Source organism: Harmonia axyridis, chromosome 3 (genome assembly GCF_914767665.1).
Source record: "Harmonia axyridis chromosome 3, icHarAxyr1.1, whole genome shotgun sequence".
Taxonomy (NCBI): Eukaryota; Metazoa; Arthropoda; class Insecta; order Coleoptera; family Coccinellidae; genus Harmonia; species Harmonia axyridis.
The window spans coordinates 7,858,824-7,876,296 of record NC_059503.1 but is presented as its reverse complement, the minus strand read 5'-3'; the positions used below and the strand labels follow the sequence as shown (position 1 = coordinate 7,876,296).

Genomic DNA, 17,473 nt, shown 5'->3' with positions numbered 1-17,473 from the left:
TTTGAAAGAACATCGAAGGCGTTCATGTCATCTTTCAAGTCATGTACAATATGTAAGGAAAACCATTCTTTATTCATTTGCAACAAATTCTTGGGACTTTCAATAAATGAACGGCGAAATGAAGTCAAACGGTCAAATTCTTGTTGGAACTGTCTCCAACAGGGACATAGGGCACAAGCCTGCAAACGCGGTGGTTGCAGGCACTGCGGAAAGAAGCACAACACATTGTTGCATGCAATTACTCAACCACAAGAATCACAACAAAGTGAAGATATTCCGGCAATGGAAACTCCAGGGGGTACCTCTCAAAATTATTCATGTGTGACGGTAAGGCATCCCTCAATTCGGGGTCTTGAAAATACAGATTGTCAAAGAGTTCCGAAGGTCGTTAAGGAAGAGTCGGTACACAATTTCACGGTCAGACAAGGATCAGACGTTCTATTGTCAACGGCTATTGTTTACTTTGCGGGTTCGGACGGAAATCTACATCTGGGCAGGATACTTTTAGATTCGGGAAGTCAGTCGAATTTTGTAACGAGAGAATTCGCTGAAAAACTAAACCTGTCACGGAATCGGGTGAATATACCAGTTGTTGGTATTGGAAACGTAATGTCTCATACAAGATCTTCCGTTAACATGTCGGTTCATTCAAGGTTCAAGAACTTTAAATTCAATTCTACATTTCTAGTTATAGAAAAAATATCTGACAGTATTCCAACAAGAAAAATCGATACAAGCCGATTTACTATTCCGAAACATGTCAACTTGGCAGATGAGTCGTTTGCAGAACCCGATAAAATCGATGGGATATTGGGTGGCTCTGTATTTTGGAATTTAATCTGTGCGGGTCAGATCAATTTTGGCAAGGGAAAACCAACATTACAAAAAACGAAGTTGGGATGGATAATAGCAGGGCAAATAAAAGTAAAAAATGGGGACTCACGGACGAATAAAGTTGTTTGCAATTTTTCAACTAATGTTGTTTTAGAAAAGCGAATTCAACAAATTTGTAAACCTGAGGAATTCGGTCATTCGGTTAAGCATTTAACAAAACTTAACTTCAAGAATGAGCATAGCGGGAATATGCATCTGGGAGCGCAATATCCTCTTTCATCGATACGAATAACGTATAGTGTGTTATCAGGACACGGTACGGTCAAAAAGAGACAGAGACATAAATCTCTAACTTGTTTTTGCATCAAACCTTCAAGATCGAATTACATAATCGGCGATCTATCAGAAAAAAAATACGTGAATTCATATTCATATTCATTTGCTTGCATTTCAACAAAGGCAGTTCATTTGGAACTAGCTCCGAACTTGAGCAGGGAATCATTCATGAATTGTTTCAGGCGATTTATTGCTAGCAGAGGTTTGATTCAAAACATATATTCGAATAACGGGGCGAATTTTATTGGAGCAAAGCGGGAACTCTTGAAATTAGATGATTTTCTGAAATCGTGCAAAAATCAGGCTAAATTTTCGGAGTATTTTTCAAGTCATATGACACAATGGCATTTTATATCACCACGAGCACCGCACTTTGGCGGTCTGTGTGAAGCGGCAGTAAGGTCAACCAAATTTTATATCAAAGAAATTTTAGGTAATGAGGGGCTATTTTATGATGAGTTTCAGACAGTCATTGTACAGGTAGAGGAGTGCTTAAACTCTCGACCTTTAAAAACCTCTATCCTATGATCCTTTGGTCCTGAATGTCCTCACATCAGGTCATTTTCGTGTATCAACACCGCAAGAAGATCTACGATTCGAGACTACAAATCGAATCAAGAAGTCTCTTCAGGTGACGATCGAGTTTGGGAACCAGCAACCAGGGACAATGGTATCATTGAAGGAGGACAACACACCTCCTCAAAATTGGAAATTAGCCGGAATCACCGAAACGCACCATTGTAAGGACAGTATAGTGCGTGTAGTGACAGTGAGAACCGCTGAAGGATTATTCAAACGACCGGTATCGGGACTTAGTGTTTTACCGGTCGAAAATTGACATTTTTTTTGAGTGTTAGGGTACTCTGCCTACAGTTTCGGACGTTGTTGAAAGGCAGAGCTTTCAAGGGGGGCGGTATGTTGCGTCAAGTGAATTTCACACAAACTTTACGGACAGTTGAATATTCACAAAGTCGCATTTAGGTCGAAAAGCCAACCCCTGCAGGTATCAGCGAGGGCTAAAAATAGAACTGGAACTTCCTTGGCGCCAGGAGCCACATATGGTCATCCTGAAGTCACATCGTAGGAACAAAGGAATGAGGACGTGGACCAATCAGGGACCTGGATGGAGCTGTGGTATGCAGAATCCAAGGCGACAATTAACATCCCCAAGAAATTGGGGCACCATAGGCCAGTACGCTTGTAGCTGTTAACTTGCAAACATATAACTTGTACAGCCAAATTCATTATATTAGTTAAGAAATCCGGTGTTTCATTATCCCAATTTGATAGAATTACAGTTGAACGATTCAACCAAAAAACAGTATGGTTCCCAGTGATTTCACTTTGAAGTTATCAAAATCTGGAAGGCTACAGAGATCATGAATTTGTCCCCAATTGTTTCAATACGATATTTATAATTTCGAAGAAACTTCTCACTGCAACAGTTTTTGATAGATAATATTAAGAGAAACTAAGAAAATTGATTAAATGCATTTGTGTAGTTTTTGTCCTTTGATTACCTTTTAACAAGCCATTTCAAAAAGACTGTTTCAGTATTCATTCATAGAAGTTGGAATGTTTCTACAATGAAAGCTGGAACCTTCAAAATGCGAATGTTCGAAGAAAAATCCTCCATATATTTCTAATACAACTGAATGAAATTCTCAGCTACCATCACCAACTCAACCATAAAATTCTCTGAGAAAGAATAATCTTTCAATTACCTACCTCCATTCACCATGCTCGCCTGGCAAAATCGATATCTTCTATTCCCACAGCTCCGGAACCCGTTAAAGAAGAATTCTATTTGGTTTTTACCTGTTCAATAAGATCGCTTAATGTGGAATGAAAAATCTTCACGCTCTCAACTCCTGGTAGGATGCTGTTCAGTGTCCTTATAGGGAAAGTTACACAAGGCCAATGCGGCTCGTCTTGAAAAGAAAAGGGTTATTGTACGTATAAACTTCTGCAGCTATGTCTTGAATGGCATAGGGGCCATCAGTCAAGCTATCTCGAACTGCTAGTGAGTGTTTATGGTCCTGGGGTAGCTTTAATTCAATTGGTAATGACGGTGACGTCAACGTCAGTGTAGATGTGGTCAGTTTTCTATGGAGCATTGAAGCGGTTTCTAAGAGAAGTGATTTGATCTCATGATTAAATTATTACTGAATTTCAAAGGTGAATTAAATATAAGAAATATATGAAGCTAATGGAGATGGAGAAGCAGAATGAAGTTTGATGGAATCAATAAATTTACCAAAGGCAATTGACCAAAATGTTTTTCCTTTGTTACTGGGGAGGACTGAAAATTTATAAAAGCAGGTAAACTTTCAATCACCTAAAGAATTACTTGAAACTTGGACAAGCCTCAGCTTATGCTAGTCGAAATGTCTTTTATTCGACAGAGAACAAGAATAAATCTTATGTATTTGAAGTTTGTAAAGGGTGTTTTTTTTTAGAGCTATAGAACTTTAAATGGCAATATGATGGATTATTCGATTGACATGAATTTTATTTATCCGCAAGATAATCTTGTGGCATTACATTTTAAATATGATTTCTGGCATATGACCGCCACGGCTGGCTCGAATGTAGTCCAATCTGGACGTCCAATTTTCAATGACTTTTTCCAACATTTGTGGCCGTATAACGGCAATAACACGGGTCAAGGGTTTGTGGCTTATCCGCATAGGCCAATGACTTCACATAGTCCCACAGAAAGTAGTCTAGCGGTGTTAATTCACAAGATCTTGGAAGCCAATTCACAGGTCCAAAACGTGAAATAAGGCGCTCACCAAACGTGTCTTTCAATAAATCGATTGTGGCACAAGCTGTGTGACATGTTGCGCCGTCTTGTTGGAACCACAGCTCCTAGACATCATGGTTGTTCAATTCAGGAATGAAAAAGTTAGTAATCATGGCTCTATACCAATCGCCATTGACTGTAACGTTCTGGCCATCATCGTTTTTGAAGAAGTACGGACCAATGATTCCACCAGCCCATAAAGCGCACCAAACAGTCAGTTTTTCTGGATGTAACGGTGTTTCGACATACACTTGAGGATAAGCTTCACTCCAAATGCGGCAGTTTTGTTTGTTGACGTAGCCATTCAACCAGAAGTGCGCTTCATCGCTAAACAAAATTCGCTTATGAAAATCGGGAACAACGGCAATCTCATTTTGGACCAAATTGCAATATTTGCAAGCGTTGGTCAGGCGTGAGTCTATTCATGATGAATTGCCAAACCAAACTGAGAATAAATCACTTGACAGCTGTTGAATCGGTCGCCTTTCGAACAGTAATGCCAACTTAAAGTTATATACCTCGAAAAAAACACCCTATATATATATTGCTATTTTCAGTAGAATAACAATCTCCTCACATAAACTAATTTTCCATTTTCTTAATCATACTACTAAGGTGAAGGTTTTCCATTTACTACAACGCTTTTTTTATTGCCACATGTTGGCTACACTTCAACAGATTAATACTTTACACTCTGTTGATTTTGAAATGGAAAACCTGTGTTCTACGATATCAGCTGAACCATTTAACCTTCATTGCGAAAATTTATGATCGAAGATACCTCTTGAGCAAACATTCGAGTGGTATTCTCGCCAATATAAAGCTTTTCCGCTGAAAATAGCTCAAATCCCATTCAAGAAAAGGGTCCGACCCAAATCTAATGTTCAAAAGCTTTTAGGCGCCTTATCAAATCATACGTAGAGGAAGTATCTGAAGACGTGACAAAAATTATTAGTTTACTCTGTGCCCGACTTACTGGCATGGTGTGGAGGTGGATTAAGATTTAAACCCTCGGTATTTTCAATAATACGCCCTCGACCTGATATACATGCAATTACAGCGCCCACTTTGACAGAATTGCGGCCAAACAATGGTAGTATATCATGGGCAATATTTTCAAATCGTTTGTTGACAGTTAATAAAGCGCAAATTGAAAATTGTCCGATCTTTGTATGCTCGTATGCTAATTGACATTGAAGTAGTGAGAACGCCCAGCAATATTTCTATCAATTTCGGATACATATGTTTCGTTTGTTAAGATAATTAAAATATTTTCTGTCATATCAATAAGTTGGTATTTTTGTTATCCCGTTCTTTGTAAAATAATCACTAATCGCAACAAGTAAGATTAAAATTGCTTGAAACAGAGGTAATTATAATGGGATAAGTTGTTAAAAAATCTACTTGTATTGTTGTTATATTTCCATCAACTCCACAATATATATATTAGGCCAATTGAAAAGTCCCCGGTCTGATTCACAGATGGCGGTGCTAGTATTAAATCCATATGATTTTCAGTTAGTACAAACCTTCAAACGATACGTGTCAAAATTTGACAGTAGGCCGACCATTAGTTTGTGAGATATTGCGTTGTGAGTGTAGCTACATTCATAATTTGAAAAAAGATGGAAAAATTTCGTTCGCCTATAAAATATTGCTTTTTTAAGGGAAAAAATACAGTTGAAGCAAAATCTGGGCTTGATGAAGAGTTTCCGGAGTCTGCACCAGGAAAATCAACCATCATTTATTGGTATGCTAAGTTTAAACGTGGTGAAATGAACACCAAAGACGGCGAACGCACTAGACTCCCAAAAGAGGCTGTCACCGCCGAAAAAATAAAAAAAATTCGCAAAATAATTTCGAATGACAGTAAAGTAGAGTTGATCGAGATAGCAGACATTGTGAAGATGTCATCTGAACGTGTACATCATATAATTCACGAATATTTGTACATGAGGAAGCTGTGTGCAAAATGGGTACCGCGCGAGCTCACAATCGATCAAATGCAATAACGTGTTAATGATTCTGAGCAGTGTTTGAAGCTGTTTAAGACCTGAATTTTTGCGTCGAGATGTGAGAATGGATGAAACATGGCTCCATTATTTCACTCCGGAGTCCAATCGACAGTCAGATGAGTGGACTGCACACGATGAACCGAATCCAAAGCGAGGAAAAACACAACAGTCAGCTGGCAAGGTTATGGTATTAGTATTCTGGGATGCGCAAGCTATAATATTCATTGATTACCTCCAGAAGGGCCAGACCATCAACGATCATTATACATCGTTATTGGATCGTTTAAAGGATGAAATTGTTAAAAAACGGCCCCATTTGAGGAAAAAAAGGTGTTGTTTCATCAAGACAATGCGCCGTGTCACAAATCAATGAAAACACTGGCAAAATTGCATGAATTAGGCTTTGAATTGCTTATGCATCCACCATATTTGCCATATCTGGCTCCCAGCGACTTTTTCTTGTTTTCAGAACTCAAAAAAATGCTCGCTGGAAAAAAATTTAACGACAATGAAGAAGTAATCGCCGAAACTGAGGCCTATATTGAAGCGAATAACAAATCGTACTACAAAAATGGTATCGAAAAGTTGGAAGATCGCTATAATCGCTGTATCGCCCTCGAAGGCAACTATGTTGAATAATAAAATCGAATTTTGCCAAAAAAAAATGTGTTTTACTATGGTAGACCGGGGGGGGGACTTTTCAATTGGCATGTTATTTCATAGACGAATATTCTCAGACTTGTGAATAAGTGGTGAATTATCTTAAAAGTCCAAAACATTACACAGGGTGTTGATAGCGATATCTCATGAAATATCAGTTTGCAGAAAATTCAATTGATCTTCCGTAAAATTAAAATAGGAAATAGGACTTCCCATTAAAAAGTGTCCAATTTGGCCCACCCTGTACATCATCCGAAACCGTCACCTCTACAGAATCGGAAATCGCTCTCCGTAACCGGATAATTACAGATCCGATTCAATCAGAGTCCAACTCGAAATTCCGCATCGTTCAGTATAGCCATTATCACCCACTATTGTTCGAATGTTCAATGGACCATCAATAGATATCGATCAACCAGCGCACACTCGATTATTCACCGCGAATTAAACTTTTACGGGCCCACACACAGACCCATGCAGAGGTCGGACAGTCGGGCCAACAATCTCAGAGTGATGGATGAAGGCAAATGTTTATCTTTTTTGTTTTCCCTCCGTTTTCCGCTGATGGAAAATCGATTTTTAATGGAAGAATGGCACGGGTGATGGTGTTCCCTTTGATCTCTCGCGTTTCGTCAAGGCGGCTTAGCTTTTTTCGCTCGGATTGGGGCTTTTTCACTCATTTAGACTTTGAACGTTGTTTTTGTGTCGAAAAAGAAATTCGCTCCGCGTTGTTTTGTTCCCTATAATTCTGCTGAAATTGTTTCGCGTTCGTTTATCAGTAATTTGAGAGGAATGGGAAAGAAAATTATTTTAATTGAAGCATGGAGTTATTCAGGGAAATATCCTTGGACCACTTTTCTTATTTTTGGATTAGGTCTTGTACGTATTTCGGCTAAGATAAATTGATATCACAATTTCGTTTCTTATTATTTCGTAGTGAATATTTAGTATAAAACTATGCTTAAAATCTTCTTTTGAAGAGTGCAAAATCCAAAAATATGATTGGATTTTTTATATCTATTATATCTATTAGATTTGGAAAATATAATCATCTCAAGGTTGATTTCAGTGCATCAGACTATAAAGCTCAACAAAAACTACATCAACATCAAAAATCAACAAATAAATCTAGATTGAATCATCGTTTATCTTCTTCCATACTTCGAATGAATGGAACCTCATAATATTCTCACTTTACCGTCAAAATTCACTCTTATCTGTACCTTACCGAGGTCAATAGTAATTATCTCCTATCGAAAACGAACATTATCTAATCTCTGGTATTTTTTACAGCGGAAAGTGACATTTGCACGTTCGCCCTAAGGAAAACACACTTCTCCAGCAATCACAACTTTGCCGAAAACTTGTTCTGTGCGGAAACCAGACCTGCTGCCCTGAAAGCCTTATATTCCTCGGCAGCCAAGACCCCTGTAACCACCATGAGGCAACTGGATAGGTGGAGAAGGGATGGTCATAGATCGTCGAGGTTCTTCTTGTGCACACCGGTGTTGGGACAGAAGAGAAAGAGGATTAAGTGTAATATTGACATCGACATAGAAACCAGAGTGGTAAGTAGGCTTTATCTTACTCTTTAAGCAAGTATCTAACATAGAGAACTTGGTGCTCATTGCCATTATTCAACTGTCCAAGATCCTTATGTTTTCAAGAAGACTATCACTAAGAATCACAATCTTTCTTCTTATATGGAACAAAAACATCAAACAGTAAAGGGCCTATGACAGATCCTTGTGGTACACCTTTTTTCATATGTCTTGAATTCAACCCCGCTTCATGTATGGTGACTCTGAACTGTTTCCGTATGTTATATTTCAATTGCATTTAATTTCCAATGAATTCCAAATCGAATATCCAATATTGTATGAGAAAGAGGCAGTTGGCTGTATTTTAGTGGTTTGAACATGATTAATTCAAGCAGCGAGGACAAAATAAATATCTCTTTATCCTTTTGTAGATCGCTAAAGAAATACTTTGTTATCGTTAATGACGCGATAAATTTATATTCCTAAAGAAAAAAGACCTAAACAAATATTATATTACTTTTTAATCAATATCACATCTAGAGTTGTTCAAACTCAATTTAGAAAATCACAATACGTTCCTTTGAAATGGATTTTTGTTCATTCTTCCGCAGTTTCGGGAAGTTCTACTTCGGCAATATCTTGATTTTATCGCCTTTAGGCCCATATCCCACTCGCTAGGAATTTTCCTCTTTCCCTTTGATCTCCGTTTTCCAGGTGGCTGAGCATGCCACACACGTTTACTTCTCATCCCAGCATCCCACTCGTACTCTATTATACATTGAAAGATAAATTACCATTCAAGAGGTCTATTATTAGATCATAACTGTTGTACCTGATGCGTACAATGTCAATGTCCACATTAGTGATGCTTTAAGGCTCGAGTCTAGACAATGCTTTTTTCGCTTTGCCACTTCCATCTTGTGGGATGACTAATTTTCCGTGGAGAATCTAATTATGTTGCATCTCCGGGTTTTCTATTTCAACCGCCCCTGAAATTTTCACGTTTACTTTTTTTTGTTGGAGGTTGGAAAGAAGGGACTTTTAAAGTAAACTATTGTATGCAGTATCTTTCCTCATGAAGGATCTATGAAGCTGAATTTTTATATAACCCATTTTGTTCCAAATCTTCATAAACTAGAGGAAACATTGTAATCATATTTGTGATGAAAAAAAACTTCTTTTGAACAACTTTTCATGTCTGTCTGTTTGTTGGTCTGTATTACCGCACAACCTTCAAATAGCGACACTTATACAATTTGCATCCGATTTTAATGAAATTTGGCATGAATATGAAGTTAGGACTGTAGATGGTCCTATACGAAATTGAGTTGTTCAAGATGAAACATGCGCCTTGAGCATGCGCAAACATAAAGATTATAATATTTCGCTTACTACTCATCCGATAAATTTTGTTTGGTTTGTAATATTCAAGAAATAAGAATTTTGAATATACGTTGTGTATTCGTAAATAAGATCTTCTCAAGAAAGCTACTTGGCTTGAGCTTAACTTGAAATCAACTCAAGTTCAAGTTAAATAGTAATTTTTCAATGTCAACTTTTCGTTTATCGAGTACTTGACATAAAACATTGAAGAACTGCTACTTGACTTGAACTTGAGTTGATTTCAAGTCAAGCTAAAGCCGAATATGTACCTTGAATATCAAACCAAGCCGTGATTCCTAGTTACAAGATAGAAAATAACATACTGGAGAAAACGTAGCCCTTATCTAATGACAAAGTATTTTAGATGTCCTCAATGTTGACACAAAAACAACTTCTTATGACTTTCTTGTTGTATATGATCCTTAAGTATGGGCCTTCCTATAGTTAATTCACAACTAGTTTCAGTCTGGTCAAATCGAGTTTTCAAATTTTATTAAAAACAATACTCCAGAGTATTATAAATCCGAAAACATTAAGAGGGGGCACCACCACGTGACATTCTTGTGATCTGTCAATATTTTCCCAGAGGAGGAGAGACAAAAATAATGTACGGTGTTGCCAGAACTATTGAATGATCTCTAGAAGTTAGGAATATTACAATAATTCCAACTTTCGTCGAAAAAAAGTACTGTTTTTCTGGGAAAAACGAAAAGTTACCAAAATTATTTTTCTTTTTCATCCGCAAACTGAAAATATTGAAATATCACAATGTAGTTTATTTTAAAAGGAAATATGTGAATTGTAAGAAGAAATATCTCTAATTTCGTTTTGAACTGAGATGTCACTTGGTGCTGTTTCCTCTTATGCAAATTATTCAAGTCTCTAAATATTTTCTTTCGAGATTTATCGTGTTTTGAGCATAATTGACGGCACCACAAGAAGGATCGCGTAAAAATGAGTTTTATCTAACCGGAAAGTTCCTTGTTGCCAGTGCCCTATTACCGCCTAGGCCAACATAGGCCATGGCCTAGGGGCGGCACAATTTTAGGGGCGGCAAATTTTTCGGTGAATAAAAAAAAATTCTTCAACTCCTCTACGAAAATGTAGAAATAGCCATCTTCGAAAATTTCGCACATTTTTTCATTACCGATGTATAATTCTTTTGAATGGAAGATAGAAATATTGTTGCATTTTTCACACCCCTCGGTAATCTGAAAATCAAAGGAGCCGCCCTAAAACCGAACAGCAGTCGGCACTGTCGGCGGTTAAGCGCATCAAAGAGAACGTGGAAAACCTATCCTATCGTAAATTGTAATTGCTACTAATAAAACACGGATTACTGTCAGGGAAATCAGAGGACTGGCATAATATTTAAAATATGAATGCGGCACGTTTGATGAGTTGCCCTAGTAGGTATTATTTTCAATGGATGCAAGTAACTAGTTAAATTTTTTGCGTGAATTTCGGAATCGGCACTGGCAGCTCGTCAGTCCTATTTTTCCGTCCATGCAATACACTCAGAATCGAGAACTAACCACTATAGAGTTGTCGCCAGTCATTTTTAAACATTACTAGTGCAATTTTTAGTATAAATAAATTTTGTGGGAACTTATCTTCAGATCTACTTGTTCATTCTTTTTTTCGCAATGTCAAGAAAACGTGAAAGTGGTTGTGAATATAGAAAACGAGCAAAGGAAAGATCAGAAAAAAATGAGGAACTGGTGAAGAAGATTCCCAAGATTGACACCTTTTTACAAAAAGGTGATAAAAAACAAAAAGTGGACTCGACAGAGCTGAGTGAAATTCAACAAGAATTCGATCAACCTTCAACAAGTGGTAACAACACATCAAACAAAGCTGAAAGCATTATGGAGATTCCGGAACAAGTGGAATCTTGTGAAAATCCGAAAAAAGCTTTTCCAGAAATTAGCGGCAGTTCAGATAACTTCAGTTATGATCCAGCTCTGTGGGATGAAATAACAGAGGAGTTGAGGCAGAATTTTATCAATCGTGGAATTAAACAAAATATTGATTTATTAGATTTTGAAGCTTCAAGAAGGAATTACAATGATCGCGTTCGATATTGTTCGAAAGGATTGTTTAAAACCCGATTGAAAAATGCCGAGACTCACACTCGCGATTTCTTGATTTACTCTGCCAGCACAGGACGTCTCTACTTTCTGCCATGCCGTTTATTCAATGGAAAAGGTCCATTTGCATCTACCGGATTTAATGATTGGAAAAATCCCATTACTATTGAACAGCACGAGAATTCACAGAATCACAAAAATTGTGTCCTAATTTTACTCAAATCCGGGACACAAGGCTGAAGACCTTTATAACGCTGTTATTAAGATGATGGAGGAGCATAATTTCAATTTTGCGAATTGTAGAGGTCAATCCTATGACAATGCGGCAAATATGTCAGGTATATATAATGGACTGCAAGCAAAAATAAAAGAAATCTCTCCTTTGGCATATTGGATCCCATGCGCGGCTCATTCGCTGAACCTCGTCGGAGAACACGCTGCTGGATCGTGTAAGGCATCTCGGAATTTTTTCTCACTTCTTCAGGATATTTACGTTTTCTTCTCAATCTCGACTGCTCGCTGGGGGATACTAATGAAACATCTGACTGGCCCTTCAGTGAAACGATTATCTACAACTCGCTGGTCGGCGAGATATGAAGCTTGCAACAGCATGAACCAAAATTGGAAAGAAGTTGTCGCAGCTTTGAGTGAAATTGATGAGCGGGACAGGTCTAAGACTGGGAGTGAAGCAAAAGGATTGAAAATCAAGCTAACATCTCTGGAAACCGCAATAATGTTCGCTGTATGGAGTCCAATTTTGGAAAGATTTGATAAAGTGAGCGAAGCAATACAGAAAGTTGGCATTGGTATAGATGAAGTAGTTTTGTATTATGAGTCATTGGTTGATTATATCTTAGGATTAAGAGATCAATTTGATCGATTTGAGGAGAGAGCGAAGATCAATTCTGGATTTGAGAAATATCGAAGTGAAGAAAGAAGAGCCACAACAAGAACTGTTCCTGCTGATGAAACTCGAGTGGGACATACTGCTTTGAGTGGGAGGGAAAACTTCAGAGTAGGGGTTTATCTTGTTATAATTGACTATCTAATAAGAGAATTGAATCAACGTAAAAATTGCTACAAGGGTTTTGCTGCGAAATTCTCCTTTTTATTAAAACTGCAATCGATTAGTTCTGAAGAATTAGGAGTAGCGGTTACTAATCTCATCTCTAGTTTTCCTCAGGATTTAGATGAAAAACTCCACGATGAATGTTTGCACTTCAAATCCTACTTAGCACAGTTAGAACAACCTCCAAAAACTCTACACGAGATGAGTACCTTCATTAGAAGTGATAAAAGCTTAGTGCAAGTGTTTCCCTATACATCGATATTACAATTAGAATGTTTTTATGCACTTTTGCAACGAACTGTTCAGCAGAGAGGTCGTTTTCAGCATTGAAGCGAATTTTATCCTATTTGCGATCTAGCATGTCTCAAGAGCGTTTGAATTCTCTGGCCGTTTTGTGCATTGAAGCTGAATTGTTGAAAAAATTAGACTTCGAAGCTGTGTTGCAACAATTTGCGGAAAAGAAGGCAAGAAGAAAACCATTATTAGTTTGATTATGAAAGCTGTAATTTTTTACTATGAAATATAACTCTGAAACATTAGATTGTTTTATTTCCAGATAGAAAATTGTCTTTATCAACTTCTGCGAAAATCACGTATTTAAAAAATTTGAATTTTTAAAATTCTCTTTACTCATAGGGGCGGCAAATTGTTTTTGGCCTAGGGGCGGAAAAGAGTTTAATCCGGCCCTGCTTGTTGCAGTTTGTTCATGTCGCCAAATAATAGCATTATCATCCACGGTGCATATCGCAGTCCCTTTGTACCGTGAAAGCTCCATTTGTATTCCTAAATTCCAGTATGGAATCCAGCCTAATACAACAGCTCGCTATGTACATTCAGGACAATTTAATAACATGTCATTACCAATGTTCTGCGTGTGCTCATCGTCCCACAATGTGGATCTACAGCTTTGTTTCCGGATTTCAACTATGCATTCAAGACGATATTGTTCTTCTTACGTAATGGTTATTTTTTTCGTAGTCTTTCTTTTTGTGCCCACAAAGACGTTCACCGCTTTCCTCTTGGGATTTATTGCTCACGACTTTGACGTTATTTCTTTAATTTATTTTTTGTTGGACGGTCGTGTTGATATATTAATGGTCCCATTAAAATAATGTTTCCGAGCTAGTATTTCAAGTGGGCAATGAAGGACGATTTTGGGCTAGAACAGGTCTCAAACTTGTGAGAAATTCACTCTTATCTTCGTTTCTTAGAAAAATTATGGGTAAACACTAATGAAACGACGAAAGATTAGAAAATGAGGAAATATTGACATGAACCAATACATCAATAAGGTAACATAGCATGAAATAATTAAAAAAAAATATATCTTCACTTTATGTAAGGTATAAATGTTTCAACATGCAGCTGACTGATTTTTAAGTAAAATCGTGATTCGTGAACAGGTCAAATAGAGAAGGAAACTGATACCTTCTTTATAAGAATATTCAAGCATCGTTTGACCATTGAATTCAATTTATTTCATACTAAATTCAACATTTTCTAAGATTTTCGATAACTTCCTTGTATCTTCTGCATTCAAGCCAATAAATTAATCATCTTTTTCTACATTCATGCAAAAAGCAAAACTTTATTGAACTATATTAAGTGGAAAAAGAAGTTCTTTATTGCACTAGTGCAATAAAGTTTTTATTGCACTCATCTGTCATTCTACTTCAACGTGCTGTCATCATGACAAACAAATATTTCAGCCTGAAGGAAATAACGATGTACAGTTACCAAGTACTAGTACGTTTACAGCAGTAACAAATCAAGAAGTCGATTTAAAAAGTACTCCACTACGAAATATTCATATTGAAAATTGCACCAATTGTTCATTCGCTTTCAACATTGAGGGTATATATATATATATTCTTTTGAGAAAGAGCAAATACAAAATATTAATTTCAAACAATCAAGCATATGTGTCGATGAATCTCAGTATTAGCAGAGGAAATGTAACGGGGCATCATACATTTCAACGTATGATACAAGAGAACAGATAAAAACCTCAGCAAAAACTCTGTCTCCCCGTATCGGTGTAGTGACTGGTTTGTGTAAACGTTTACAGAATAAGCTGACATAATTTATATTGAAGGACTTCCTCTTCAACCAAAACAAAATTTCCTTTATCCTCTCTTTTCGGTTGACGACTCTATAATTTCCAATTGGATCCTAAAACAAAAAGAAAAGAAGCAGAAAGGAGTACTAAATATTATTTTTCATTATATCGATTTGAAGTTAACTACCCATTCTAAAAAAGAATCTGAAACTGAATGGATAGCTTGGAAACCATCATGAAATTTATAAATCGGACAATCATTCACCAAGTGGTCAATGGTCTCTTCTACACCACACTCACATAGTGGGCTATCAATAGAACACCATTTGAAGAGGGTACTATTACAACGACCATGACAGTGAGGGTAAAAATAAAGTTTGAGTTAAATTGTTCGTAACATATTAGTTCCTGTTTCAATGCAAATCGATATTAATAATAAAGAATTCAAGTTGCGCTTTTCATTTTCCTACACCTAGTGCCGCACCTCAATAAATCATTTTTTGCTTTTTGCATGAACGTAGAAAAAATATTGTATGCAATTCGTGCAAAAATTGTTTATTGCACTCAACGTGAAATTGTCCGACGAGGCCGTTAGGCCGAGTTGGACAACACGTCGAGTGCAATAAACATTCACTTTTTGCACTTGTTGCATAAATAACTATTGTAATTCAATGCAAGGTTCAACCTCAAACACAAGAAATTAGGAATTTATGAGTTAACATGTTCAACTTAAAATATTAAATACATATGACTTTCATTCAAAACTAGAAAACGAACATCAAATGGATTTTACTGAAAATCAGCGTTTCTCCACCTTTGCAGCAGATTTTTTTGCATAGATAATGATTACCCTTTCCCCACAATTGACAACATGAATATTCAAGGACTCAAAAGGCAGGAGACTCAGCTATTTAGAATCCATTGAAAATTTTAAGCTAGTGAACAAATGTGTTCACTATGAATGTTCATTATGAATGAACAAACAGATCTGGGTTATTCAACAACTTGTTGTTCTGATCACCTTTGTTGTATCTAAATTTATGTGAATACTCTGTACCAATTGAAGACCTTCAGTGTTTGAAGATGAATTTGAAATAAATTCAAAACTACTCACAATGACATCTCCAAACTGTTAATATCCAATTTTGGTTTTAAAAACATGGAAAGTATGAAAACATGGAAAATTTTAATTTTATCGAAATTATTATGAAAATACAAAGCCTCAACTACAACACAATAAATCATTAATTGACAAGTCATAAATAGAAATAGATCAAATACTTTCACGGTTCCACTTCCTTGAACCTCATGCAGTTACATTTATTTCATTGATAATCCTTCTAAAGAACTCTGTAAGATCTGCCCCACCACTGGCTTCTTCGTGATGATCCTCATCCCTTACGCAATCCACACCACAAATTGACCCTATCAAACTGAAACCGAACACAGTCATGCCACAACTTTTGGCCACTATCGCTTCATGCACTGATGAAGACCCGACAACATCTGAACCGAAACGTTGGAGAAAGTTTATATCTGCCCCACTTTCCTGATTAGGACCTGCTGAGAAAGAATATACTCCTTTGTGGACTCTTCGTTTGGCCAGCACTTCTTTTCCTATATTCACACCAGTTTCAATGAGTTTCTTATCGTAAATCTTGTTAAAAGGATTGTAGTCGAAATCAAATAAGTTTTCTTCAGGACCTCTTAGAGAGAAATTGCCCAATAGACGGGCTAAATCTATGTGATCTTCGATTATCATTACATCGCCTTTCTTGTAAAGTTTGTTTACTGCTCTAGAAGTATTTGAAATTAACATAACTTTGATTTCTAACGATTGGAGTATCCTTATTGGAAGGGTGCATTTCCACAATGGATGACCCTCGTATAGATGCAATCTTTCTTGCATAAACAAGACTGGTACTTTGGATATTCTACCAAGAATCAATTTGCCTTTATTAGTCCCTGCAGTTGTTGGAAATTTTGGTATTGAAGAATAAGAAATTTCTGAGATGTCCTCTAAGTCCTTCGTCAGAAAACCTTAAATAAAATGTTTTATTTTTTATTGCATCCATGAAATCTTTCTCTAAAGTTCATCAAAATTAGTTTCGATTTATAAGTTTAACTAGCATTACCTAATTCTGAACCACAAATGACTAAAATGGTAGGCTTGTATGGCAAAGTTTTTCGCAGAAAATCAGCAGATGTTTTTATGGACTCTTCCAAAACTCTGTAACAAAATATAACAAGTATTATTAATTCGCTTCTACTAGTTCTTATGAGTTTAGCCTGAACAAAATGAATATAAGTTATTGACCATAAAAACAACAATTTTCAAGTACCTAGTGACTTGGAAAAGTAACGAAATATACAGCAAAATAGACTTCTTAGAAACATGCCTTAAAAACCAAATGAAATATGTTATTTGACTTACGTTTTCCTTCTTTTAATATTATTTATAAGAGTACTGTCACTAGAATCTGAGTCAATAGTACAAGTCTGAAACATTTTTCTGGATATTATGCTTCTTGTTAGACGATGTATAAAGAATTGATTACTATTGAAGAAACTATGAACCACATTGATAACCAAACTGTGACAGGATGGAATTCAAAAGTTCATAAAGATTATCAGTTTTATTTATTTATTTTCCACACTCATAACATTATTGTTTTGGGGT

At 36.6% G+C, this 17,473-nt stretch overlaps 2 protein-coding genes across 4 annotated transcripts in view; one reads left to right on the top strand and one right to left on the bottom strand.

Moving 5' to 3' along the window:
• The window catches only part of LOC123676115, a 105,266-nt gene that overhangs the window by 75,715 nt on the left and 12,078 nt on the right, over positions 1 to 17,473 (top strand). For all 3 annotated transcript variants that reach the window (XM_045611824.1, XM_045611826.1, XM_045611827.1), the window contains exon 2: positions 7,945 to 8,219. In XM_045611824.1, coding sequence (XP_045467780.1) covers positions 7,945 to 8,219 — 275 coding nt within the window. The remainder of the gene's footprint in view (positions 1 to 7,944; positions 8,220 to 17,473) is intronic.
• On the bottom strand, positions 16,040 to 17,367 carry LOC123676118 (purine nucleoside phosphorylase-like). The gene is made up of 3 exons (XM_045611832.1): positions 17,228 to 17,367; positions 16,929 to 17,023; positions 16,040 to 16,833 (listed from the first exon to the last, which is right to left on the bottom strand). The coding sequence occupies exons 1-3, from the start codon at positions 17,299 to 17,301 to the stop codon at positions 16,100 to 16,102; spliced, it is 903 nt and encodes a 300-aa protein (XP_045467788.1). The 5' UTR covers positions 17,302 to 17,367; the 3' UTR covers positions 16,040 to 16,099.

What these genes read in the sequence shown, in the direction of transcription:
- LOC123676118 (XM_045611832.1), bottom strand. Translation starts at nt 17,301, where the DNA reads ATGTTTCAGACTTGTACTATTGACTCAGATTCTAGTGACAGTACTCTT. An exon ending in AATATTAAAAGAAGGAAAAC is followed by an intron (nt 17,024 to 17,227) that starts GTAAGTCAAATA and finishes ATTTTGTTACAG; the next exon opens with AGTTTTGGAAGAGTCCATAA. An exon ending in CATTTGTGGTTCAGAATTAG is followed by an intron (nt 16,834 to 16,928) that starts GTAATGCTAGTT and finishes ATTTTATTTAAG; the next exon opens with GTTTTCTGACGAAGGACTTA.